This window comes from Aotus nancymaae, unplaced genomic scaffold, assembly GCF_030222135.1.
Source record: "Aotus nancymaae isolate 86718 unplaced genomic scaffold, 86718_ANA_hifiasm-v0.15.2.pri h1tg000028l, whole genome shotgun sequence".
Classification (NCBI taxonomy): domain Eukaryota; kingdom Metazoa; phylum Chordata; class Mammalia; order Primates; family Aotidae; genus Aotus; species Aotus nancymaae.
This window is the reverse complement of record NW_026988441.1, coordinates 30,750,900-30,777,274: the sequence shown is the minus strand read 5'-3', so window position 1 is coordinate 30,777,274 and position 26,375 is coordinate 30,750,900. Positions and strand designations below refer to the sequence as shown.

Sequence of the window (26,375 nt, the reverse complement as noted above, 5' to 3'; positions counted from 1 at the left end):
AGCACTTTGGAGGTCAAGGCGGGCGGATCACATGAGGTCGGGAGTTCAAGACCAGCCTGATCAACATGGTGAAACCCCATCTTAAAAAAAAAAAATTTTGTACTTTTTATTTTTTACTTTTTTTTTTTTGTAGAAACAGAGTTTCTCGACGTTGTCCAGGCTGGTCTCAAACTCCTGAGCTCAAGCGATCCTCCTGCCATAGTCTCCCAGAGTGCTGGGACCACAGGTGTGAACCTCTGCACTCAGCTTCAGTTTCCTCATTTGGAAAACAGCAGGAGAAGGTACAGCCAGCTGAGATGCAGGCTCTGCCAACTCTGGCATGCCAAAGCTCCGGGCACAGGGCGAGCCCCACCAACGTGGGAGCCCAGAGCTATTTCTGACCAGGCCCCTGCGCGCCTGCCCCAGCAAGAGCCAAGTGGCCCGGGGCAAGACTGCCCCGCCCGCCCTCCTGGCTGCCACACCTTCCCCTCCACAGCAAGCAGCCAGAGGGTTCCTCAGAGCCACAGGGTAGAAACTCCAGCAGAGGGTTTTGAAAGCAGGTTGTACTTCATTCTTGCTAAGCGAGTGCACGTGTGTGTGTGTGTGTTTGTGTGTGTGTGTGTGTGCAGAGTCCCCGGCTCTGTGTTTTTATTGCACTTTCCTGCTGGGCTTCCAGCTGCCCCGCCAGTTCCGGGGAGGGCCCTGGGCCAGAGGCTGTCCGTCCCCCTCCTTCATAAAGTCCTGGCCTTGGGACACCCTGCACAGCTGCCCAGCCTGCGAGACGGGACAGCCCTGTCCCACCCACTCTTTCCAGGGCCGGGCCGATCCAGCCGCTCCTGCCCACAGCTCCTAACATGGGAGGCTGCGTCTTTCTCGGTAAGAACTTCGGGGGCCCCGCTGGGAGGGGCGAGGAAGGTCCCTTGGGATCCCATGGCTGCGTCTGAGAAACGGGAGGCGCTGCTGGTGGCTGTGGAGCCTGTGATGGAGGAAGCCACATGGTCAGGCAGGCACTCAGGGGCCCACGGGGAGAGGGGCTGCTGGTGCTCTGGGAGCCTGCTCCCCTGCCTGGAGGGATCCTCAAGCTTTCTACTGGAGCCAATTTGGCATCTGCTCCCTAATAGGGGAAACTGAGGCACGGGGGAAGGAAAGGGGCAAAAAGTGAGTGCTGGGACCTGGAGCGCCGCTGCTCTTAGCACAGTGCATAGAAGGACACGGGTGAGGGTGGGGAAGCCAGAGGCCGGGACTTCTCCAAGCCAGGGTACCTCCAATTTGTCTCTCACAGTCCCAGCGGCAGGGGCAGTCCCAGAGACCCCAGTTCTTGTTCCCCGCGGACCTGGCTGGGGCTCAGCAGTAGGTGGAAGGGACTTCAGCGGCTGTGGGTTTGAATTTGACTTTGGTTGTGACTTCCCCCACTCCCTTTCCCGCCCCACCCAAGGTGACTGTAACGGTTATCAGGTCAGCTGGTTGCCTTAGCAACGGGGCAACAAAGAGAGTGAAGAAATGACATTTGGGGCAAAAACCAGAACTTCCCGGACCACAGGGACACAGCTCCCCTGGGCCAGCCCCAAGTGGCAGGTGTCAGCCCAGCACCCACTCTGGACGAGAGAGAGAGAGAGAGAGAGAGAGAGAGAGAAGAGCCCACCTTGGGGTTCTTGGGGGCACACCTGGGGGGTGCAGCTGCCAAGACCCAGCTTCCCGGGGATTCCCTGCCCTGACTGTCTGTGTCACCTGGGCCAAGTCACAGAGCCTCTGCGCCTAACTTCTCATCTGTAAGGTGGAGCACAGCCCGTCTCCACATAAGAATGTTTTCAGGGTTGAGTTAGGACGCACACCGTTCCTGGTTCACAGTGAGAAGTCAGTAGACGGCATTGCAACATTGTTGGCCAGGCGCGGTGGCTCACACCTGCAATCCCAGCACTGAGAGGCCGAGGCAGGTGGGTCTTTTGAACCCAGGGGTTGGAGACCAGCCTGGGCAACATAGTGAGATGTTGTCTCTACCAAAAAAAAAATTTTTTTTTTTGAGATGGAGTCTCACTTTCTTGGCTCAGTGCAACCTCCACCTCCTGTGTTCAAGTGATTCTCCTGCCTCAGCCTCCTGAGTATCTGGGATTACAGGCGCACACCACCATGCCCTGCTAATTTTTGTATTTTTAGTAGAGACAGGGTTTCACCATGTTGGCCAGGATGGTCTCAATCTCTTGACCTCGTGATCCACCCACCTTGGCCTTCCAGAATGCTGGGATTACAGGTGTGAGCCGCTGAGCCCAACCAAAAAAAAATTATTTTTTTTAATTAGTCAGGCTTGGTGGTATGTGCCTGTAGTCCTCGCCGCTCTGGAGGCTGAGGTGGGAGGATCCCTTGAGCCCAGGAGGTTGAGGCTGCAGTAAACTGTCTTTGCACCACTGCACTCCTGCCTGGGTGACAGAGCAAGACCTTATCTCGAAAAATAAATAAATAATAAGGCTGGGCGAGGTGGCTCATGCCTGTAATCCCAGCAGTTTGGGAGGCTGAGGCGGGCAGATTGGTTGAAGCCAGGAGTTCAAGACCAGCATGGCCAACATAGTGAAACCCCATCTCTACTAAAATCAAAAACTAGCCAGGCGTGGTAGCCTGTGCCTGTAATTCCAGCTACACAGGAGGCCAAGGCAGGAGAATCGCTTGAACCTGGGAGACAGAGGTTGCAGTGAGCCAAGATTGCACCACTGTACTCTAGCCTGGGGGACAGTGAGACCCTGTGTCAAAATAAATGAATAAACAATAAATTATGATGATTATTAAATTCTGTTAAGACCCCGGTGGGTTTGGGGAATCATCTGGAGGTCCTTAGCAGGAAGCCTAAAGAAGGGGTGACTGCCCCGCCCCCCGCCCCAGGGTCTCTCCGCAGGAAACTCATGGCTCAGGGCTCCGCCCAGAGAATGCGAACCAGATGGAACTCAACCCAGAACAGCAGCTCCTCTCCCGGCTTCTGTTTGGGCCACTTCCAAGGCCCCAGATGGAGGCAGCCAGGCCCTGTCGCCTCAGCGTGGGGGTGGAGAACCCAGCTCAGCCCATGCAGACGGGAGAGGCACAAAAGAACGCTGCCTGGGGACCCGGGGACCTCAATCCCTCCATTCCTCCTTCCCCAGCCTCTTCCAGTCACTGGATTCTTCCTGATCTTTTTCTGGGCTCCAAGCCTCAGTTTCTCTATCTGTAGAATGGGTGTCAACACAGCCCCTGCCTCCTAGAGCGGTTTTGAGCTTTAACAGAGTTACCTGGGGCTTTGGGAGTTGGAGACAAATCTGCCTAGATCAGTCCTGCCAGGGAAGCTCATTTCATGGTCTGATCTGCAAAGAGGAACTGGGTCCTGGCCGAGGGAGGAACTAGCCAAGCCCTGTGGCCGGAGAGGAGGAAGAGGGAAAGCCTGACGCCGGCTGGGGAGGGGACACAGGCTTGGGCTGGGGTTTTTCGGCCTCGGTTTAACCCAGCCGGAAGGAGCATGGAGGTGGGAGTGGGGTTCTCTGCCTTCCACCCACCTAAGGGGGTAGTAAATTTGGACACGGGGGCTGAGTGGTCTGGGCACCTCCAATCTGCACCCCAGACACCCCCCTCCAAAGCACTGCTCACAACCCACCCCAGAATTCCCCTGGGAGCCCCCTCCAGGGTTGAATTGGGGCGGATGAGTGGTGAGTCATTCCTTCCCTTAGGCCCAGGAAGTGACTCACGCCCAGCCGTCGTCCTGGTCCCCATCCCTCTGCCCAACAACCCCCTTCAGGTCTCCCTGGATTATTGAGGTCCCCAGTATTTCCAGATCAGCAGGGACTGGACGTCCCCTCCCTGCCCTCCCCAGCCCCCACCTGCCACTCAGATCCCAAAGCCCTCCCGTCCCCCACTTCCTTTCTGTTTTCATCCACCCTCCTTTCTCATGGTTCTCTCTCTGCCTCACTGTTTCTCTCTCTGCCTCACTGTCTCTCTCTGCCTCACTGTCTCTCTCTGCCTCACTGTTTCTCTCTCTGCCTCACTGTCTCTCCCTCTCTGCCTCACTGTCTCTCCCTCTCTGCCTCACTGTTTCTCTCTCTGCCTCACTGTCTCTCTCTGCCTCACTGTCTCTCTCTGCCTCACTGTTTCTCTCTCTGCCTCACTGTCTCTCTCTCTCTGCCTCACTGTCTCTCCCTCTCTGCCTCACTGTTTCTCTCTCTGCCTCACTGTCTCTCTCTCTCTGCCTCACTGTCTCTCCCTCTCTGCCTCACTGTTTCTCTCTCTGCCTCACTGTCTCTCTCTCTCTGCCTCACTGTCTCTCTCTCTGCCTCACTGTCTCTCTCTGCCTGTCTCTCTCTCTGCCTCACTGTCTCTCCCTCTCTGCCTCACTGTTTCTCTCTCTGCCTCACTGTCTCTCTCTCTCTGCCTCACTGTCTCTCTCTCTGCCTCACTGTCTCTCTCTGCCTGTCTCTCTCTCTGTCTCACTGTCTCTCTCTGCCTGTCTCTCTCTCTGCCTCACTGTCTCTCTCTGCCTCAGTTTCTCTCTCTGCCTCACTGTCTCTCTCTCTCTGCCTCACTGTCTCTCTCTGCCTGTCTCTCTCCCTACCTCACTGTCTCTCTCTGCCTGTCTCTCTCTCTGCCTCACTGTCTCTCTCTCTGCCTCACTGTTTCTCTCTCTGCCTCACTGTCTCTCTCTGCCTCTCTGTTTCTCTCTCTGCCTCACTGTCTCTCTCTGCCTCATTGTCTCTCTCTCTGCCTCACTGTCTCTCTCTGCTGTCTCTCTCTCTGCCTCACTGTCTCTCTCTCTGCCTCTGTTTCTCTCTCTGCCTCACTGTCTCTCTCTGCCTCATTGTCTCTCTCTCTGCCTCACTGTCTCTCTCTCTCTGCCTCACTGTTTCTCTCTCTGCCTCACTGTCTCTCTCTGCCTCATTGTCTCTCTCTTTCTCTCTCTGCCTCACTGTCTCTCTGCCTCACTGTCTCACTCTGCCTCATTGTCTCACTCTGCCTCACTGTCTCTCTGCCTCACTGTGTCTCTCTCGGACTCACTGTCTCTCTGCCTCACCGTGTCTCGCTCTGCCTCTCTGTCCTCTCTGTCCCATCTCCTGTGTTCTCTCCTGCTTTCTGTGGGTCCCTTGTTTCTCTCCACCTCTCTCTATCACCATGTAATTTGTCTCTCATCTCTCTATCTCTGTCTCCTTCTCTGTCCTTCCTTCCTTCCTTCCTTTTTTTTAATTTTTTTTGAGACAGAGTGTCACTCTTGTTACCCAGGCTGGAGTGCAATGGTGTGATCTCGGCTCACCGCAACCTCCGCCTCCCGGGTTCAAGTGATTCTCCTGCCTCAGCCTCCTGAGTAGCTGGGATTACAGGCACCCGCCACCGCACCCAGCTAATTTATTTTTGTATTTTTAGTAGAGACAGGGTTTCACCATGTTGGTCAGGCTGGTCTCAAACTCCTGACCTCAGGTGATCCGCCTGCCTCGGCTTCCCAAAGTGCTGGGATTACAGGTGTGAGCCACTGTGCCTGGCCCTCTCTCTCTCTCTTTCTATTTCGCTCTCTCTCTCTGTGTCTTTCTGTCTTTTTCTGTCTCTCTCTCTAATCTCTATTTTCTCTCCACCTCTGCCTCTTTGTCTCTCTTTCTGGGGCACAGCGAGGAGATCCCTAGGTCCCGGTCTCGAAAACCCCTGGTGACCTGAGGAGGGTCCCCCAGCACGCCCTGAGCGCTGGGAACCGCCGCTGCACGTGCACCCAACAGGCGGCCCTGAGTCTTCCTGTGGGCGGGGCGCCCCGGGGTGAAATATCACTGCTGGCTCGAAGGATGGGCCGCCAGGGCTGGTGGCGGTTGTGGGTGTGGTGTGTGTGCGCCTGTGTCCCTGAGGAAGCCTGTGGGTCCAGAGCATCTTAGAGCCTTGGGGGATCCAACGCCTTCACTTTGTTTTTTTCTGAGACGGAGTCTCGCTCTGTCTCCCAGGCTGGAGTGCTGTGGCACGACCTCGGCTTGCTGCAACCTCCGCCTCCCGGGTTGAAGCGATTCTCTTGCCCCAGCTTCCCGAGTAGCTGGAATAACAGATGCCCACCACCATAACTGGCTAATTTTTTGTATTTTTAGTAGAGACGGGGTTTCACCATATTGGGCCGGCTGGTCTCGAACTCCCAACCTCAGGTGATCCATCCACCTCTGCCTCCCAAAGTGCTGGGATTACAGGCCTGAGCCACCACAACCGACCACACCTTCGTTTTTACCTAAAGAAATGTAGACGGCAGTAAATGCTCAGGCATACCAGACAGCAGTCGTGCGGTTCACTCCCACACTACACTGGGGATTGGGCGCCATCATCATCCCCATTCGACAGAAGGGGAAACTGAGGCAGAGAGGCCCACGGTCTGGGATTTGAACTGGGGTTGCCTGGCTCCAATCTGTTTTCTTAGCCACTCCCCACACACCCCCCAGGTCAGAAGAGCAGCAGCTGGCATTGAGAACCACCCTCAGGCTCATGGCCCTTCCCTACTTCTCAGTTCCTGAAATCCCATCCCCAAGTCGAGCTCAGGAGGCTGAGGCAGGAGGATCACTTGAGGTCAGGAGTTCAAGATCAGCCTGGGCAGCAGAGCAGACTCTGTCTCTAAAATAATTTTTTAAATTATTTTTAATTCAGTAGCTGATGTCTGTAATCCCAGCACTTTGGGAGGCTGAGGCGGGTGGATCACCTGAGGTCAAGAGTCGGAGACCAGCCTGGCCAACATGGAGAAACCCTATCTCTACTGAAAAAAAACAAAACTTAGCTGGGTGTGGTGGCTAATGACTGTAGTCCCAGCTACTCGGGAGGCTGAGGCAGGAGAATCGCTTGAACCTGGGAGGTGGAGGCTGCAGTGAGCTGAGATTGCGCCATTGCACTCCAGTGACAAAGTGAGACTCCGTCTCAAAAAACAAACAAATAATAAAAAGTAAATAAAGTATTTTAAAATTTTTGAGCCAGTAGCCATGGCTCACGCCTGTAATCCCAGAACTTTGGGAGGCTGAGGCGGGCGAATCACCTGAGGTCAAGAGTTCGAGACCAGCCTGGGCAATATGGTAAAACCCCGTCTCTACTAAAAATACAAAAATTAGCTGGGCACGGTGGTGGGCTCACGTAATCCCAGGTACTTGGGACGCTGAGGCAGGAAAATTGCTTGAAACCAGGAGGTGAAGATTGCAGTGAGCTGAGATCAAAGCATTGCACTTGCCTGGGCAACAAAGCCAGACTCTGGAAAGAAAGAGAGAGACAGAGAGAAAGAGAGAGAGAGGGAGGGAGGGAGGGAAGGAGGAAGGAAGGGAGAAAATTCAAAATATGGTGGTGCACACCTGTGGTCCCAGGTACTCGGGAGGCTGAGGCAGGAGGATCACTTGAGCCTAGGAATTGGAGGCTGCAGTGAGCTGTGATTGCGCCACCGCACTCCAGCCTTGGTGACCGAGCAAGACCCTGTGTCCAAAACAAAAACAAAAACAAAAACCCTCTGGCTTGAGCACCAGAGTTGGATGTGACATCTGCTCACTCTGTTTGAACGACTGACGGGATCTGAGCCTGAGAGGGGTCAGCATCCTCCTCCCCCAAAATGCACCCCCTTCAGCCTGCTCTGGGGTCCCCTCTGATCCCCTTTCCTTTCTCTGTTGCAGCATTCTGTGTCTGGCTGACTCTGCTGGGAGCTGAAACCCAGACCTCCAAGGGTGAGTCTGCTGGGAGCAGACAGCACAGTCCACAGCCAAGCCCAGGGAGTGCCCTGGACCCCCACTCAGCCCCTTTCAGCCCACGTAAAGAGCGGCCTCAGGCACAGGAACCTCAGTGCCCTCCCTGTCTCCCCCAGGGCCCCTTTTGTGGTTCCCATTGCCCCTCACCTTCTGCCCACGCTCTCTGCTCCTGCAGGCTGTGCCCACTGGTGCCCTCGGAACTCCACATGTGTCAATGCCACCGCCTGTCGCTGCAATCCAGGGTTCACCACTTTATCTTCAGCTGAGATCTTCACCAGCCGCACGGAGATGTGTGATGGTACAGAGGCTTGAGGGCAGCGCACGGCGCCTCTGAGATTATGAGGCATTGCCCAGTGCCAGTGGGGGCCAGAGGTTGTTATTAGGGGCCTCAGTCTCACCTTCCAGATGATCATGGGCAGAGAAAGGAGAAAGAGGGCAGGTGCGGTGGCTCATGCCTGTAATCCCAGCACTTTGGGAGGCCGAGGCGGGCGGATCACCTGAGGTCCGGAGTTCGAGACCAGCGTGGCCAACATGGGTGAAACCCCATCTCTATACTAAAACACAAAAAATTAACCGGGCATGGTCGCGATTGCCTGTAATCCCAGCTACTTGGGAGGCTGAGGCAGAAGAATCGCTTGAATCTGGGAGGTGGAGGTTGCAGTGAGCCGAGATCATGCCACTGCACTCCAGCCTGGGTGATAAGAGCGAGACTCCGTCTCAAAAAAGAGAGAAAGACAGAAAGAAAAGAGAAGAAAAGAAAAAGAGAGGGAAGGAGGGAAAGAAAGAAAAGGAAGGAAGGGAGAGGGAGGGAGGGAGGGAAGGGAGGAGGGAAGGAGGGAGGGAAGAAGGGAAGGAAGGAAGAAGGGAGGGAGGGAAGAAGGGAGGGAAGGAGGGAAGGAAAAAATATGAATGAGGAGAAGTAAGAAGTGAATAGGTATCACTTCCTGGAGATACAGAAGCTGGGCGTTCAGGAATCTCCGGTCTGTGCCTCAGTTTACCCTTAAGACTGGGGAGAAGGTACATTCTGGCCATGTTTTCTTCTTCCTTATTTTTCTTTCTTTTTTCTTTTTCTCTTTTTTTTTTTTTTTTTTTTTTTGAGTTGGAGTCTCACCCTGTCACCCAGGCTGGAGTGCAGTGGCTTGATCTCAGTTCCCTGCAACCTCCACCTCCCAGGTTCAAGTGATTTTCCCGCCTCAGCCTCCTGAGTAGCTGGGACAACAGGCATCCACCACCACGCCTGGCTAATTTTTGTATTTTTAGTAGACATCAGGTTTCGCCATGTTGGCCATGCTTGTCTCGAACTCCTGACCTCTGATGATCTGCTGGCCTTGGCCTCCCAAAGTGCTGGGAGTACAGGTGTGAGCCACCTCACCTGGCTGTAATAGGGTTTAATTTTCTACAAAAAGACTGGGGAGGGGGATGTGGAGCTTCCTGCCCATCCTCCACCTCAGTGCTGTCTACCGTGTCCAAATCTAGGAAGCCAGCCAGAGAACTGAGATCAAGTGTGGTCTTCAGGAATGGCTTGCTCCAGCTGCAGCACAGCCTGTGCAATGCAACTTGAGATTCTTTCCACAAGATACGAAGAAGCAGGCCCCATGTTGGGGAGCAAGGACAGGGGCCTCTGCCCTGAGGGAACTCACATCTTTGGGAGGTGACTCCCTGTCCTGTTGTGTTCCAGACATAAATGAGTGTGTGTCACCATTCAAACCGTCATGCGGAAAATTCTCAGACTGCAAGAATACGGAGGGAAGCTACTACTGCGTGTGCAGCCCGGGATATGAGCTTGCTTCTGGGACAAAAATATTCATGAATGAGAGCCAGAACACGTGTCAAGGTAAGAAACACCCCATGTCCTCTGACGCTCCATCCATGAGGTTTGGGGTCACCAGAGCCATTCTGGCAGCTTCCAGAGAGCAGGGTCTTCCAGAGAGCAGGGTCAGTGCCTGGGGTCTGAGATGGGACAGGTGTGCATTTACCTACGCTGCCAGCCCAGAGAGGCAGGGTAACATGAGGATTAAGGGCTGACTCTGGGACCAGCTGCCTGGGCCAAATCCTGATGACCACGTGTGTGACATTGGCCAGGGTACTTATTCAGAAACCACTGTCCACATGTGAGATGTGATAACATTATTACGCTTTTAATCCCAGCGCTTTGAGAGGCTGAGGCGGGAGGATCTCTTCAGGCCAGGAGTTCAAGACCAGGCCAGGCAACATAGCAAGACCCCACCCCTAAAAAGAATATGAATATTGGCGGGTGCAGTGGCTCATGCTTGTAATCCCAGGACTTTGGGAGGCCAAGGCAGGTAGATTGCTTGAGCATGGGTTTGTGACCAGCCTGGGCAACATGGTGAAACCCCCAAAAAATACCAAAAAAAAAAATTAATTAGCCAAGTATAGTGGCCGGCATCTGTAGTCCCCGATACTCGGGAGGCTGAGGTGGGAGGATTGCTTCAGCCTGGGAGGTCAAGGCTGCAGTGAACTGTGATCACGCCACTGCACTCTAGCCTGAGTGACAGAGCAAGCAAGATCCTGCCTCTAAAAAAAAAAAAAAAAAAAAAAAAAAAAAAATCAAACCAAAGCTTTCTTGGAGGCTGGATTTTTAAATATCGAAAAATTAAAAACATTAAAAAAAGAACTGGCCAGGCGCGGTGGCTCACACCTGTAATCCCAGCACTTTGGGAGGCCAAGGCAGGTGGATTATGAGGTCAGGAGTTCGAGACCAAACTGACCAACATGGTGAAATCCTGTCTCTACTAAAAATACAAAAATCAGCCGGGTGTGGTGTCACATGCCTGTAACCCCAGCCACAGGAAGCTAAGGCAGGAGAATCGCTTGAACCCAGGAGGCAGAAGTTGCAATGAGCCAAGATTGTGCCACTGTGTGCCAGCCTGGGCAACAGAACGAGACACCGTTTCAGAAAAAAAAGAAAACTGACAGGTTGCGTGCCATGGCTCACATATGTAATCCCAACACTTTGGGAGGCCAAGGTGGGAGGATCACTTCACTTGAGGCCAGGAGTTCAAGACCAGCCTGGGTAAGATATAGAGAGAGAGATGGGGGAAGAAAGAGTCCTTATCTTTTACTTGTTTTTGTTTGTTTGTTTTTGAGATGGAGTCTCACTGTTACCCAGGCTGGAATGCAGTAGTGCAATCTCAGCTCACTGCAACCTCCGCCTCCTGGTTCAAGCTATTCTCATGCCTCAGCCTCTCAAGCAGCCACCATGCCCCAGTCCTTATCTTTTAAAGATAACAACAAAAGTAGCTTTGACCTTTGTTAAACGTATGACCTTGGACACGTTACTTTAACCTCCCCGCACCTCGGTTTACCCATCTGTAAAAGGAGAGTAATGGTATTTATCTTGTAGAGTTGCTGGGAACGTAAATTAGGTTATAAAAGCACTTAACACGCCGGGCGCGGTGGCTCACACCTGTAATCCCAGCACTCTGGGAGGCCAAGGCAGGTGGATCATCTGATGTCAGGAGTTTGAGACCAGCCTGGGCAACATGGTGAAATCCCGTCTCTACTAAAAATACAAAAGTTAGCTGGAGGTGGTGGCACAAGCCTGTAGTCCCAGCTACTTGGGAGGCTGAGGCACAAGAATCACTTGAACCCAGGAGGCGGAGGTTTCAGTGCGCCAAGATTGTGCCACTGCACTCCAGCTTAGGTGACAGAGCGAGACTCCGTCTCAATTAAAGAAAAACACATAACAGCCCCTGGCTTGCAGAACGCACCTTTCCGCGATGACTGTTGGGTTTTTATTGTAATTCTGATCTGATGCGGCCCCAGCATGGGTTTCCCTAGGGTGCGAGGATCAGAGAGCAGATGCGAGGCTGCAACCCTACACAGAGGCGCGGAGCCTTTGCTATGGTCTTGCTTGAGGCACCGGCTCAGGCCAAGAGAAGCGGGGACTCCAGGCTTTGCCTGTCTTCCAAGGAAGCCGGTCGGGCAGGGGAGGGGCTTCCAAGATCCACTGGGGCAGATGGGAGTCAGCAGTGGGCAGCTGGGAGCCGCGACTCATTTCAAGAGAGGGAGCTAGTGCAGGCTACCACGATCAGAAAGAGGACTGGGGCAGAGCTGGGAGGTGACGAGACTCAGGACTCAGAAGGTCTGGAGGGCCCCTGCTGTAGATAGAAGAAAGGGCCCACCGCCCGATCCCAGCCCCACCCCTCCTGCCCGGAATTCAGGCAGAGGGACAAAGAGGGAGGTAAGGTGGGGGACAAGGCAGAGATCCGTGTACCTGGGACATGCACCTGTGTGGATCCCAGCAGGAGGCTTCTGCCTGCCACACTGCTAGCCCCAGGAGCCCCTTGCAAGCGGATACTGTGTGGTTCCACATGCATGTGACTTGACTGGAGGACAGAGTCTTCAGGTGAACTGGAAAAAGACTCCCCTCTCCCAGTGGACACTTTTGGCACACAAAGAGTGGACTGATTTCAGCCCCTGCTCATCTTATTGGCCCAATACCTTTGTGCAGTGAGCAACCTGCACAACTGTACTAGGCAGGTACCCTCCCAAGGTGCTGCGGCTAGGGGTGCTGCCCACCTGATGCTGTGAGCCCCCTGCATGGGATGGTGGTTGTGATTATGGAGGAGGTGTGTTGCTGTGTTAGAAACAGGCCTGGGCTGAGAGAGGGGGACTCAGCCAGGCAGCTGGGCAGAGACATGGACGGTAGGGCTGAGGTGTTAGAGAGACCTCCACGGGCATCAAGGCAGGTGATGGAGACAGCTGCTGGTTTGGAGTAGGACCTGCCACCAGAGGTGAGAAGCTCAGAGGGGCCTGGGCCCCTCCCTTTAACCCTCAGCACTCCAAGTCTCACTACCGCACCAGAGGACACACACACCTGGCATCACAGCCCATGGGGCCTCTGACATCGGGGCCGGAGACCTGGGGCAGCTCCCTCGACTCCTCACCCACTGTCTCCAGGCATCTCAGGGGCGTCCTAGACACCTGATCACCCATGCTTGTCCTAATCCTGAGACTCAGGACCCTCCAGAGGGGGCCACTTCTGGAAGCTGAGAACATCTCCCTGCCCCTCTGGCACCTTATTTGCACAAAACAAAAGGGGGTTGGCACTCAGGATATTTCAGGAGCTCACGACATGGTGTGGCGTGGTGCATTCCAGCACAGTATCCGTCCTCTTCACCATCGCGGGGGACTGCCAGGATGAAACTTGCTGCCACGGCTCACACAGTCACACCGGGAAGCCCTCTGACCCCCACCCCTACCATAATGAACCCCAAAACCCTGTCCAGAAACTCAGGAGGAGGGAATCTCAAGGACAGGACAACCTGGCCTGAAGAAGATGCCTCCTGATCGTTTTCCTGGCCGTTTAGCCTGAGTTCATTTCTCCATCCAAGGCTCCACCCTGACCCACCCTGATAATTTCTGAGCCTGAAGGCACCTCCAATGACCGAGGCTTGGGAGGATGCTGTGGCCAGCGGTGAGCAGGGTGACATCGACCCCACAATGCACTCAGAGTGCCGGGAGCTGTGATTCATGCTTGTAATTCTAGAACTTTCGGAGGCCAAGGTGGAAGGATCACCTGAGGTCAGGAGTTCGAGACCAGCCTGACCATGGTGAAACCCTGTTTCTACTAAAAATACAAAAATTAGCTGGGCGAGGTGGTGAGTGCCTGTAATCCCAGCTACTCAAGAGGCTGAGGCAGGGAATCGCTTGAACCTGGGAGGTGGAGGTTGCAGTGAGCCGAGATCGAATCACTGCACTTTAGCCTGGATGACAGAGTGAGAAGCCGCCTAAAAAAAAAACACACACACACACACACATTCGGAGGGTTGGATGAAGGAAGCGGCTCCAGTCTGGACTAGATGGCAAGAGAAAACATCACTGAGGGCCATCACCCCGGCCTGATCCTCTCCCGAGGTCAGTCCTGGTCTGGACCGCTCGGGGACAGAGATGGAAGCTTGAACCCCATTCAGCAGGCCCCACAGGTTTCCACTCCTGGGAGAACGACAAGGAACAAGAGGACAAATTCATCTGCTACCCCTCACCCATCAGCACCTGCACCCTCTCCAGCCACCAAGCCCTCACTCGCGGCTGGCTCTGCTCAGAAGCGGATTCTCACCAAATCCTGCTAGCCCTTTGTCCGTAGACCCCTTCCTGGGGATCAGAAAAAAGCATCTTCATAGACTCAGGCTGCCAGGCTGGACCTCAGCCCCCGCTGTCCACCCCAGCCTGCTGCCCACTCTCCGGGAGGCCCTGGCCTGTCCCGCAGCGTCCCTGGCTCTCCCCACCCCTGCTGTTGAGCCGCATGGGGGGCCCTGGCTCAGGAGGGGTCTTGGTCCCTGCCCATGGAGCTGGGCTCTCAGAGCTCGTGTGGATGGGAGATCGCCATCCTGCTAGGGCCACTGGGATTCTGAGAATTCAGCCCGTGAGCTGCCACCCTGGGGGAGTCGGGCCCAGGGCCACCGTTGGGAGCCAAGATGCATCCTGCCTGGGCGCACGACATGTCCCTGCATTTGGTTCTCAGGAAGGCCCACCCTGGCCTTTGCCCCGAATCCTCAGGCTGGGACACCCTAGCTGGGAGCTGCCCAGGAAGGCAGAGGAGACGGGGAGAACTCAGCTGCTTCCAGCCACGTCTGGACCACAGAAGGCCTGGGCCACCGTGCTCACCATGGGACGCCTCTGTGTGGATTGGAAAAGGGAGGAGACAGTGGTGCCTTCCAGATGCTTCCGTGCCAGGAAACGTGGCGGACCCACAGCCCCGAAAGCCACTCACAGCTACGGGCATCTTCACCCTCTCCTTCCTCTTGCAGACGTGGACGAATGTCAGCAGAGCCCCAGGGTCTGTAAAAGCCACAGCACCTGCACCAACACTCTCGGCGGCTACATCTGCCAGTGCCTGCCTGGCTTTCAGCCCAACCCCGAGGACCCGAAGCTCTGCCAAGGTAGAGGCCCTGGGAGAAGGTGTGAGGCTGGACAGAAGCTGGGATGAAACCAAGGCAGGTCCCACAAAGCAGCCGAGGAGGAGGGAGACAACCCGCAGGTTCCCACGAGCCCAAGGACCTGCTAAGCCCCTGCCTAAGCATTCACCTCCCAGGAAGGTCCTGCCATGGCAGGGAGGTGGCAGGACTTCTGCGGACTGGAGTGCCCTTGTGGGACCCCCAGACCTCGCCCCTTCCTCATCTGTCACATGCGAGTGGAAGAAGGTGTCACTCCCAGTTCTAAGAAAAAGAACCTCCACCATAGTGAGGGAGGGAGCAGGTGAGAGAGTTTAGCTTTTAGTCATGGAAGTCCAGCTCTCGTGACTCAGTTTCCCCTTTGGTTTCACCTCCTATAAACTGGGGACCATGGTCCCTGCTGTGCCCTTCTTGTAGGGAGACCATCATAAATGCTTTGAAGGTGAAGTTGAAGGTCACCAAGTGGCGGCACCTGTAATAATGGTGTTCAGTGTGGGGCAATGAAAAGACAGGGAGTGGGTACAGTGAGTGGAGGGCAGGCCTGGGCTGGTCGGGGACAGGGTTTGACCCTCTGACTTTGTCCTCAGATGTGAACGAATGCACCTCCGGAAAAAACCCATGCCACAACTCTACCCACTGCTTCAACAAAGTGGGCGGCTATCAGTGCCTCTGCCGCCCGGGCTGGCAGCCGATTCCGGGGTCCCCCAATGGCCCAAACAATACCATCTGTGAAGGTCGAGAGCCCAGATCCCATGTTCCCAGAGACCCACAAACATCTGATCACATGTTCCACGCGCCCACACAAACTGAGCAGAATGAACACTGGAGGCACCCAGCTGTGCCAGGCGTTCACTCTTCTGAGGCTAGATGAGAAAAGAGCAGGGGTCCCAGAGAAGGAGCTGGAGTACTGAGGGGGAGGCTCAGGGGGACCCCAGGCAGCAGCTGATGACTCCCTGGGAGGAAGGCGTTCACTGTTTTCATAACCCGCACATCTGCACGGGCCCACCTGCTGTGCCCAGGTCCCTCCACGCTTCCATAACCCACCATCCACCACTCCAAGGCGGGGGTGCGGACAGGAGACAGGACCCTCTCCAGGCCGGGACAGGGCCTGACCCCCTCCTGTGTCCTCAGATGTGGACGAGTGCAGCTCCGGGCAGCATCAGTGTGACAGCTCCACCGTCTGCTTCAACACCGTGGGTTCATACAACTGCCGCTGCCGCCCAGGCTGGAAGCCCAAACAGGGAACCCGGAATAACCAAAAGGATACTGTCTGTGAAGGTAAGACCTGATCCTAGAAGCTCCCCAGCCCCGAGCACACGCACAGTCGCTCTCCCGCCTGGTGAGCCGCTTGTCTTGTTCCCTACAGACATGACTTTCCCCACGTGGACCCTGCCCCCTGGAGTCCACAGCCAGGTGAGTGGCCTCCACAGGTACCAAGGCGTGGGAACTCCATCCACAGCCTCGTCCGAAACTTCCCACCCACCGTCAAAGCTCTCTGACCCCCGCATCTCCCCTCTCTGCAGACGCTTTCTCGCTTCTTCAACAAAGTCCAGGATCTGGACAGAAACTTCAAGCTGAGCTCAGCCAAGGACACCATCCAGGTAAGGGCAGGACCTCCCCTAGGGTATAAGCAGCGAGGGGAGGCTGGGCGCGGTGGCTCGCGCCTGTAATCCCAGCACTTTGGGAGGCCTAGGTGGGCAGATCATGAGGTCAGGAGTTTCAGACCAGCCTGGCCAACATGGTGAAACCCTGTCTCTACTAAAAGTACAAAAATTGGCTGGGTGTGGTGGCACGTGCCTGTAGTCCTAGCTACTGAGGAGGCTGAGGCAGGAGAATCGCTTGATCCCGGGAGGCAGAGGTTGCAGTGAGCCAAGATCGTGCCACTATACTCCAGCCTGGTGACAGAGCGAGACTCTGTCTCAAAAAAAAGGCCGGGCGCGGTGGCTCACGCCTGTAATCCAAGCACTTTAGAGGCCAAGGTGGGCAGATCACCTGAGGTTGGGAGTTCAAGACCAGCCTGACTAACATGGTAAAACCCTGTCTTAAAACAAAACAAAACAAAACAAAAAATTCAGCCAAGTGTGGTAGCATGCACCTGTACTCCCAGCTACTCAGGAGGTTGAGGCAGGAGAATTACTTGAACCTGGGGAGGCGGAGGTGGCAGTGATCCAAGATGGTGCAATACACTCCAGCCCGGGAGACAGAGTGAGACTCTGTCTCGGATAAATTAATTAATTACGATTGCATCAGCCGGGCGCGGTGGCATGTGCCTATAGTCCCAGCTACTCGGGAGGCTGAGGCTGGAGGATCGCTTGAGCCCAGGAGTTCTGGGCTGTAGTGCGCTATGCCAATGGGGTGTCCACACTAAGTTCGGCATCAATATGGTGACCTCCCGGGAGCGGGGGACCACCAGGTTGCCTAAGGAGGGGTGAACCGGCCCAGGTCGGAAACGGAGCAGGTCAAAACTCCTGTGCTGATCAGTAGTGGGATCGCGCCTGTGAATAGCCACTGCACTCCAGCCTGGGCAACATAGCGACACCCTGTCTCTCTCTCTCTTTTTTTTTTTTTTTTTAAGATGGGGTTTCACCATGTTGGTCAGGCTGGTCTTGAACTCCTGACCTCAGGTTATCCACCCGCCTTGGCCTCCAAAGTGCTTGGATTACAGGCGTGAGCCACCGCGCCCGGCCTAGACCCTGTGTCTTAAAAAAAAAAAAAAAGTAACCCAATAGATCCAACATATTCACCACTTTAACATGGAATGATTTTTTTTAAACCCTGCGATATTTTGTATTCTTTTCCTAAAAATAAGTCTTTGAAATCTGATGTGTATTTTACACTTCAGAGCAGGTTCAAATACATTGCAAGTGTCAGACAGATAGAGTTAGAACAGAGCTGGCCGGGTGCGGTGGCTCACGCCTGTAATCCCAGCACGTTGGGAGGCTGAGGTGAGTGGATCATGAGGTCAGGAATTCAAGACCAGCCTGGCCAAGATGGTGAAACCCCATCTCTACTAAACATACAAAAATTAGCTGTGTCTGGTGGCGTGCACCTGTAGTCCCACTCAGGAGGCTGAGGCAGGAAAATTGCTTGAACCTGGGAGGTGGAGGCTGCAGTGATCTGAGATTGTGCCATCGCATTCCAGTCTGGTGACACAGCGAGACTCCGTCTTTTTTTTTTGCTAGACGGAGTCTCGTTCTGTCACCAGGCTGGAGTGCAGTGGTGCGATGTCGACTCACTGCAATCTGTGACTCCCGGGTTCAAGCGATTCTCCTGCCTCAGCCTCCTGAGTAGCTGGGACTACAGGCACATGCCACCACGCTCAACTAATTTTGTATTTTTAGAGACAGGGTTTCACCACATTGGCCAGGATGGTTTCGATCTTGTGACCTCGTGATCAGTCCTCCTCAGCCTCCCAAAGTGCTGGGATTACAGGCGTGAGCCACCGCGCTCGGCAAAGGTTTTCTTTTCTTTTCTCAACCAGGCCTGACCCTGCTTAGCTTCCGAGATCAGATGAGATCGGGCGCATTCAGGGTGGCATGGCCGGGACTTCGTCTTTAAAAAAAAAAAAAAAAAAGCCAGGATCAGTGGCTCACGCCTGTAATCCCAGCACTTTGGGAGGCAGAGACGGGTGGATGACCTGAGGTTAGGAGTTTGAGACCAGACTGGCCAACTACAGTGAAACCCCATCTCTTCTAAAAGTACAAAAATTAGTGGGGTGTGGTGCTGGACACCTGTAATTCTCAGCTACTTGGGAGGCTGAGGCAGGAGAATTGCTTCAACCTGGGAGGTGGAGGTTGCAGTGATACGAGATTGTGCCATTGCACTCCAGCCTGGGTGACAAGAGTTAAACTCTGTCTTAAAATAAATAAATAAATAAATAACAAAAACTAGCCAGATGTGGTGGCACGCTCTTGTAGTCCCAGCTACTCAGAAGGCTGAGGTGGGAGGATTGCTTGTGTCTGAGAGGTGGAGGTTGCAGTGAACTATGATCATGCCACTGCACTCCAGTCTGGGCGACAGTGAGACCCTGTCTCAAAAAAAAGAAGAAGAAAAGGGCCAGGCTAGGTGATATAGACTCCCTTTCAAAAAAAAAAAAAATACTGCTGCGGCTGGGTATGGTGGCTCACACCTGTAATCCCAGCACTTTGGGAGGCCAAGGCAGGTGGATCACTGGAGGTCAGGATTTCAAGACCATCCTGGCTAACACGGTAAAATCCCATCTCTACTAAAAATACAAAAAAGTAGCCGGGCATAGTGGCACCTGCCTGTAGTCCCAGCTACTCGGGAGGCTGAGGCAGGAGAATGGCTTGAACCCAGGAGGCAGAGGTTGCAGTGAGCCAAGATCACGTCACTGCACTCCAGCCTGGGTGACAGAGCAAGACTTTGTCTCAAAAAAAAGAAAGTGGGGCCGGGCACGGTGGCTCACGCCTGTAATCCCAGCACTTTGGGATGTCGAGGCAGGTGGATCACGAGGTCAAGAGATCGAGACCATCCTGGTCAACACGGTGAAACCCCGTCTCTACTAAAAATACGAAAAAATTAGCTGGGCATGGTGGCACATGCCTGTAGTCCCAACTACTCAGGTGGCTGAGGCAGGAGAATTGCTTGAACCCGGGAGGCGGAGGTTGCGATGAGCTGAGATGGCGCCATTGCACTCCAGCCTGGGTAACAAGAGCAAAACTCTGTCTCAAAAAAAAAAAAGAAAGAAAGAAAGAAAGAAAAAAGAACAGAAAGACAAAACAGAGCATGGCAGGCAGCCTGTGCCCGAGCAGCGGAAAGCACTGAGATTCCTACACGTGCGCAGGCATATTCTCAATCCGCCGCTTGTTTTCTGGTTGCTGCGTCACCTCAGTGACTCCCTTGTGCCTGTGGATCTCCAGGGTGGTGTGTCCCCTGGTCGGGGGTGAGATCCGGGTCCTTCAGGCAACCCCCGTGGTCCAATGCTCCAGTGATTCTGTCACCTGTCACCCCTTAGAACCTCATCAAATTGGTGGACGAACTGATGGAAGCCCCTGGGGACATAGAGGCCCTGGCCCCACCTGTCCGGCACCTCATAGCCACCCAGCTGCTCTCGTACCTTGAAGATGTCCTGAGGATGCTGGCCAAGACCCTGCCTAAAGGCCCCTTCACCTACCTTTCCCCTTCGAACACAGGTGAGGCCTTGGCCTGCCCTGCCCCGGCCCTGGGCCCCGCCTGGTACCTAGGGTCCCCAGTGACTGCCCCTCTCCCCTCAGAGCTGACCCTGATGATCCAGGAGCCGGGGGACAAGAACGTCACTATGGGTCAGAGCAATGCACGCATGAAGCTGAACTGGGCTGTGGCAGCTGGAGCCGAGAACACTGGTACCAGCAGCGGTCCGGAGTGGGAGCCCGTGGGAGAGGGATGGAGGAGCTGGGATGGGGCCGGGGGGAGGTTCAGAATACGGAACAACTGCAAATCCCAGCACTTTGGGAGGCCGAGGTGGGTAGATCACTTAAGACTAGAAGTTCTAGACCACCCTGGGCAACATGGTGAAACCCTGTCACTACAAAAAATACAAAAATTAGCCAAGCGTGGTGGTATGTGCCTATAGTCCCAGCTACTCGGGAGGCTGAGTGGGGAGTATCAATTGATCCCAGGAGGTCAAGGCTGCTGTGAGCTGATTGTGCCAAGGAGCTCCAGCCTGGGAGACAGAGTGAGACCTTGTCTTAAAAAAAAAAAAAAAGCCAGGCATGGTGGCTTATGCCTGTAATCCCAGCACTTTGGGAGGCCAAGACAGGTGGATCACCTGAGGTCAGGGGTTCGAGACCAGCCTGACCAACATGGTGAAACGCTGTTTCTACTAAAAATATAAAAATTAGCTGGGCGCGGTAGCAGGTGCCTGTAGTCCCAGCTACTCAGGAGGCTGAGGCAGGAGAATCGCTTGAACCTGGGAGGCGGAGGTTGCAGTGGTCTGAGATCATGCCATGTGCACTCCAGCCTGGGTGACAAGAGGGAGACTTCGTCTCAAAAAAAAAAAAAAGGCTCAGCACAAAGGCGAGGTAGCTTACACCTATAATCCCAGCACTGTGGGAAGCTGAGGCGGGCGGATCATCTGAGATCAGGAATTCGAGACCAGCCTGGCCAACATGGTAAAGCCCTATCTTTACTAAAAATGCAAAAATTAGCCAGGTGTGGTGGCACGTGCCTGTAATCCCAGCTACTCAGGAGGCTAAGGCAGGAGAATTGCTTAAACCTGGGAGTAGAGGTTGCAGTGAGCTGAGATCGTGCCATTGCACTCCAGCCTGGGCGAAAGAGCGAAACTCCATCACACACACACACACACACACACACACACACACACACACACACACACAAAGGAACAACTGGAAACTGACCCATGGGGAGGGGCGGCTGGTGTCATCGTGGTGGATTGGCTGAGCCTGAGTTGGGCCATCTTGAGAGGGAGGATAGAGCACGGGAGGAGGATGGCAGGAGTGGGCAGCAAGCTTGTCTGTTCCCCAGGCTCCGCTGTGGTGGGAATCCTCTCCATCCAGAACATGACGGCATTGCTGGCCAACGCTTCCTTGGACCTGGATTCCGAGAAGCAAGCCGAGCTGGAAGAGATATACGAAAGCAACGTCCGTGGCGTTCAACTCACACGCCTCTCAGCCGTCAACTCCGTCTTTCTGAGCCACAACAACACCAAGGAACTCAGCTCCCCCATCCTTTTCGCCTTCTCCCACCTTGAGTCCTCTGGTGGGGAGGCAGGAAGAGACCCTCCTGCTCGCCCCGGAGCCAAGGTCTCTGCTCACTCTGCCCCTTCCTCAAAGAGAACCCAGGGCTTTTGTCCGTGCTGGGCCTCTGCCTGGGAGGCTGTTCCCCTACGTGCTTCTGACCCCATTTGGGCCTTTCCTAACCTCATTACTTACTGATTTAGTTTCTTTATTTATTTATTTTATTTTGAGACGGAGTTTCGCTTTTGTTGCTCAGGCTGGAGTGCAATGGTGCGATCTCGGCTCATCGCAACCTCCGCCTCCTGAGTAGCTGGGATTACAGGCATGTGCCACCAGGCCCCGCTAATTTTTGCATTTTTAGTAGAGACGAGGTTTCTCCATGTTAGTCAGGCTGGTCTTGACCTCCTGACCTCAGGTGATCCGCCTGCCTCGGCCTCCCAAAGTGCTGGGATTATAGGTGTGAGCCACTGCACCTGGCCTATTTTATTTTATTTCATTTATTTATTTTAGTATTATTATTTTTTTTTTTTTGAGTTGAGGTCTTAGTCTGTTGCCAGGCTTGGAGTGCAGTGGTGCGATCTCAGCTCACTGCAACCTCTGCCTCCCGGGTTCAGGCGATTCTCCAGCCTCAGCCTCCCAAGAAGCTGGGACTATAGGCATGCGCCACCACACCCAGCTAATTTTTGTATTTTTAGTAGAGATGGGGTTTCACCATATTGGCCAGGATGGTCTTGATCTCTTGACCTTATGATCCTCCTGCCTTGGCCTCCCAAAGTGTTGGGATTACAGGCGTGAGCCTCTGTGCCCGGCCATCTCTCCCACTCTTATGTCAGCCTCACAGGGTAGGTACTTGTGTCTGCTCTGTTCACTGCTGTGTCTCCAAACCTGTTACATTCAGTAGGTGCTCATTCACTAATGAAAACAGCCCTCTTGTGCTCAGCCAAGTCCAGGACCTAAGAGTGAGCTCCACACCGACCTCTCTGACCACCCCCATCTGCCCACAGGACGTGACACCCAGGCCACGGCAGGAGCTGATCTGTGCCTTCTGGAAGAGTGACAGCAACAGGGGAGGGCACTGGGCCACTGAGGGCTGCCAGGTGCTAGGCAGCAAGAACGGCAGCACCACCTGCCAATGCAGCCATCTGAGCAGCTTTGCCATCCTCATGGCTCATTACGACGTGGAGGTGAGCAGCTGGGGCCATCCTCAAGCACCCACAGGTAACAAGGTCCAGCTGCAACCAGACAGGCAGCCAATTCTCCATGGAGCCCCCTGGTTGCTCAGATACGTCTGCAGGGTTGTACAGCCCAGGTGTCCCCATGTCACCCCCCTCACAGCCTCTTCCCTTGGCCTCTTCTCTGCGACCCTGCAACTATACATTGGGTGCAGCCAGTGGCTCCTTTGCCTGTCCATACTGTACCAGTTGTGAGATATCACTAAAAGCTCCCCGTGTAGAGCATTCCAAGGGAGCACCACTTTCTTTTAGTTTTTTTGAGACAGTCTCACTCTGTCACCCAGGCTGGAGTGCAGTGGCGGGATCTTGACTCACTGCAAGCCCCACCTCCTGGGGTCAAGTCATTTTCCCACCTCAGCCTCTGGAGTAGCTGGGATTACAGGCCCGCCACCACCATGCCTGGATAAGTTTTGTATTTTTTTTTCTTTGAAAACTCGTTTTCTAAGGTTTTCTATTTTTAGTAGAGACCGGGTTTCACCATGTTGTCCAGGCTAGTCTCGAACTCCTGACCTCAGGTGATCTGCCCACCTTGGCCTCCCAAAGTGCTGGGATTACAGGTGTGAGCCACCCAGCCCAGCCTCTTTTCTTTCTTTATTTTTTTGAGGCAGAGTCTTGCTCTATCGCCCAGGCTGGAATGCAGTGATGTGATCTTGGCTCACTGCAACCTCTGCCTTCCAGGTTCAAAAAATTATCCTGCCTCAGCCTCCCGAGTAGCTGGGATTACAGGCGCACACCACCACACCCGGCTAATTTTAGTATTTTTAGTAGAGATGGGGTTTCAACATGTTGGGTAGGCTGGTCTCGAACTCCTGACTTCAGGTGATCCATCCACCTCACCCCCTTAAAGTGCTGGGATTACAGGTGTGAGCCTCCACTCCCAGCCTGGAGCACCACTGTTTGTGACTTCAGTAGAATCCATAATTAAGCTGGGCCTTGTCGAAAACTGTAATTAACCAGGCAGAGAAAGGGGGCGCCTGTGGTCCAGGCCAAAGGTCCGTCAAGCACAAAAATGTGAAATCCCTAGACTCACCTACCAGCTGGTAAGTGTGGCCAGATGTAGGAGGGACAAGGGAGGAGGTCAGAGAGGTAGGCCTGTCAGAGTGTGGGGGAAAAAGGGACCAAAAAGAGGGCAGGAAGGCCTCAGGCCCTGAAGGAACCCTGAACACCTGGTGCTGCTCCTAGGACTGGAAGCTGACCCTGATCACCAGGGTAGGACTGGCGCTGTCACTCTTCTGCCTGCTGCTGTGCATCCTTACCTTCCTGCTGGTGCGGCCTATCCAGGGCTCGCGCACCACCATACACCTGCACCTCTGCATCTGCCTCTTCGTGGGCTCCACCATCTTCCTGGCCGGCATCGAGAACGAAGGCGGCCAGGTGAAGTCGGGAGGCCTCGGAGGGGGTTAGCCCCGCCCACTCCCGGGGCTCGGTCGGGGAGGCGGGCCCTGGAGGCTTGGGGCCCCGCCCCTGCCCGGGATCTGGCCCCGCCCACTGGGGGGTCGGGTTGTCTCTTTAAAGGGCTCGGAGCCGCCTGGCCCTGCCCGGAGTCCCCGCTGGCTTCTATGAGCGCTGTTGGGGGTGGGCCCTGAGAGAGCCTGGCCCTACCCCAGACCCGCCCACCCTTCGGCCGTGGTCCCGCCCACTCCACCCGTCGGCTCTGGCCCCACATGCCCCGTCCCTCGCTGACATCGCCCCGCCCCTCCGTCCCCGCCCTGCAGGTGGGGCTGCGTTGCCGCCTGGTGGCCGGGCTCCTGCACTACTGCTTCCTGGCCGCCTTCTGCTGGATGAGCCTCGAAGGCCTGGAGCTCTACTTTCTCGTGGTGCGCGTGTTCCAGGGCCAGGGCCTGAGTACGCGCTGGCTCTGCCTGATCGGCTACGGCGTGCCCCTGCTCATCGTGGGCGTCTCGGCTGCCATCTACAGCAAGGGCTATGGCCGCCCTAGATAGTGAGTGCAGTGAGGTGGGGCAGGAGGAGGGCGGGGTGCCAGGCCCGGGGCTCACGGGCAGTGTCACATACCATGCCCCGCTGCCCTGGGTTCTGCTCCTGGCTTCCTGGGGCACTGATGGGACCCCTCCCTTCCGTCCCAGCTGCTGGTTGGACTTTGAGCAGGGCTTCCTCTGGAGCTTCCTGGGACCTGTGGCATTCATCATTTTGGTAAGTACCCACCCCCCTTCAAGCGCCAAGGGCCCAGGCCTGGCTGAACCATCTCTCCCACCCTCTAACCCACAATCTGCTCCCTGCCCAGTGCAATGCTGTCATCTTCGTGACGACTGTCTGGAAGCTCACTCAGAAGTTTTCTGAAATCAATCCAGACATGAAGAAATTAAAGCGGGCGAGGTGAGAGGAAGGGCTGGGAGGACCTGGAGGCGGGGCCAGGATGAGGGGCATGAAGCTGGAGGCGAGGTGGGGGCCTACACTACAACCCCCTCCCCGCAGGGTGCTGACCATCACGGCCATCGCGCAGCTCTTCCTGTTGGGCTGCACCTGGGTGTTTGGCCTGTTCATCTTTGACAGTCGGAGCTTGGTGCTTACCTATGTGTTCACCATCCTCAACTGCCTGCAGGGCGCCTTCCTCTACGTGCTACACTGCCTGCTCAACAAGAAGGTGGGGGCCCGGGCACGGTGGCGCATGTCTGTCATCCTCCCACCTACTTGGGAGGCCAAGAGGGGAGGACTGCTTGAGCCCAGAAGTTAGAGACCAGCCTGGGCAACATAACCAGATCCCGTCTTCACAAAAAATTCAAAGATAGCCAGGTGCAGTGGTGAATATACCAGTAACCTCAGCTTCTCAGGAGGCTGGGACAGGAGGATCACCTGGGCCCAGGAGTTCCAGGTTGCAGTGAGCTATGATGGCGCCACTGCACTCCAGCCTGGGCGACAGGGAGACCTGATCTCAAAAGACCCACAAAAACACCAAGGTGGGGCCGAGGGCAGAGCATGGGAGGGGCTTGTGGGGTCCCAGGGCCTGCTCCTGGCCTGACTGGGTGTCCTGGGCCGGCAGGTTCGGGAGGAGTACCGGAAGTGGGCCTGCCTAGTTGCTGGGGGGAGCAAGTACTCAGAATTCACCTCCAGTACGTCTGGCACTGGCCACAATCAGACACGGGTAAGGGGCTGTGCCTGAGGTGGGTGTGTGGGCAGGAAGACACCAGGGCTGGCTTAGGCCTCATCAGGCTCTCCTCTCCAGGCCCTCAGGGCATCAGAGTCTGGCATGTGAGGATGCACCACTCTGGATGGGCCAGCAGCTCCTGTGGCCGCAGCAGCTTTGCACACGAAGACCATCCATCCTCCCTCCATCCACCACTCTGCTCCCTCCACCCTGCCTCCTTGAGCCCATGTGTGCCACCAGGAGGGAGTGGCAGCTACAGTCTGGCATCAAAGCCCAGGACACCCAGTGGGGTGGAGTCGGAGCCGCTGGTCCTGCTGCTGGCTGCCTCTCTCCCCGACCTTATGACTCAGGGTGGGGACAGGTTGGCCCAGGGCTGCGGCCTGTTGCCCTGGCACCTGTGGCCAGCACTCGGGACAGACTGAGGGCTCTTGTCCCGGCCTAGCCTTTTCCTCTCATGTCTTTGCTGCAGACTAGGCGCTGGGGCTCAGCTTCCCTCTTAAGCTAAGACTGATGTCAAGAGGTCCCACAGCAGGGCCCCTTGGGGCCACTGCCTGAGGCTCACGGTACAGAGGCCTGCCCTGCCTGGCCAGGCTGGAGGTTCTCACTGTTGTGAAGGTTGTAGATGTTGTGTAATGTGTTTTTATCTGTTTAAACCTTTCAATGTTGACACTTAAAATTAAATACACGCATACAGAAGATGGCCTTGACTGCTGGTGGTGACTTAAGAGGCCAGGCCCAGGGTGTCCGTGAAAGGCCGAAGCAACCAAGAAACA

The 26,375-nt window shown here is 55.2% G+C and overlaps 1 protein-coding gene across 3 annotated transcripts; it reads left to right on the top strand.

The window, feature by feature from the left end:
- Positions 1-480: 480 nt before the first annotated feature.
- On the top strand, positions 481-26,302 carry ADGRE5 (adhesion G protein-coupled receptor E5). 3 transcript variants are annotated; one of them, XM_012457798.2, is made up of 20 exons: positions 481-855; positions 7,584-7,634; positions 7,831-7,953; positions 9,334-9,489; positions 14,429-14,560; positions 15,160-15,306; positions 15,704-15,850; positions 15,939-15,985; positions 16,096-16,173; positions 19,548-19,725; positions 19,807-19,914; positions 21,056-21,333; positions 22,272-22,451; positions 23,682-23,873; positions 24,215-24,441; positions 24,584-24,650; positions 24,742-24,833; positions 24,933-25,101; positions 25,498-25,599; positions 25,681-26,302. In XM_012457798.2, exons 1-20 carry the CDS (start codon positions 834-836, stop codon positions 25,708-25,710), a joined length of 2,526 nt encoding a protein of 841 aa, XP_012313221.2. In that variant the 5' UTR covers positions 481-833; the 3' UTR covers positions 25,711-26,302. The 3 variants fall into 3 exon arrangements, with proteins under 3 accessions (XP_012313221.2, XP_012313222.2, XP_012313223.2); XM_012457799.2 differs by lacking the exon at positions 15,160-15,306 and having other exon boundaries at positions 482-855; XM_012457800.2 differs by lacking the exons at positions 14,429-14,560; positions 15,160-15,306 and having other exon boundaries at positions 482-855.
- Positions 26,303-26,375: the final 73 nt, after the last annotated feature.

Coding starts and splice junctions, on each gene's coding strand:
- ADGRE5 (XM_012457798.2), top strand. CDS start 834: ATGGGAGGCTGCGTCTTTCTCG. Junction 9,490..14,428: donor GAGCCAGAACACGTGTCAAG/GTAAGAAACACC, acceptor TTCCTCTTGCAG/ACGTGGACGAATGTCAGCAG. Junction 19,915..21,055: donor AGCTGGAGCCGAGAACACTG/GTACCAGCAGCG, acceptor TCTGTTCCCCAG/GCTCCGCTGTGGTGGGAATC.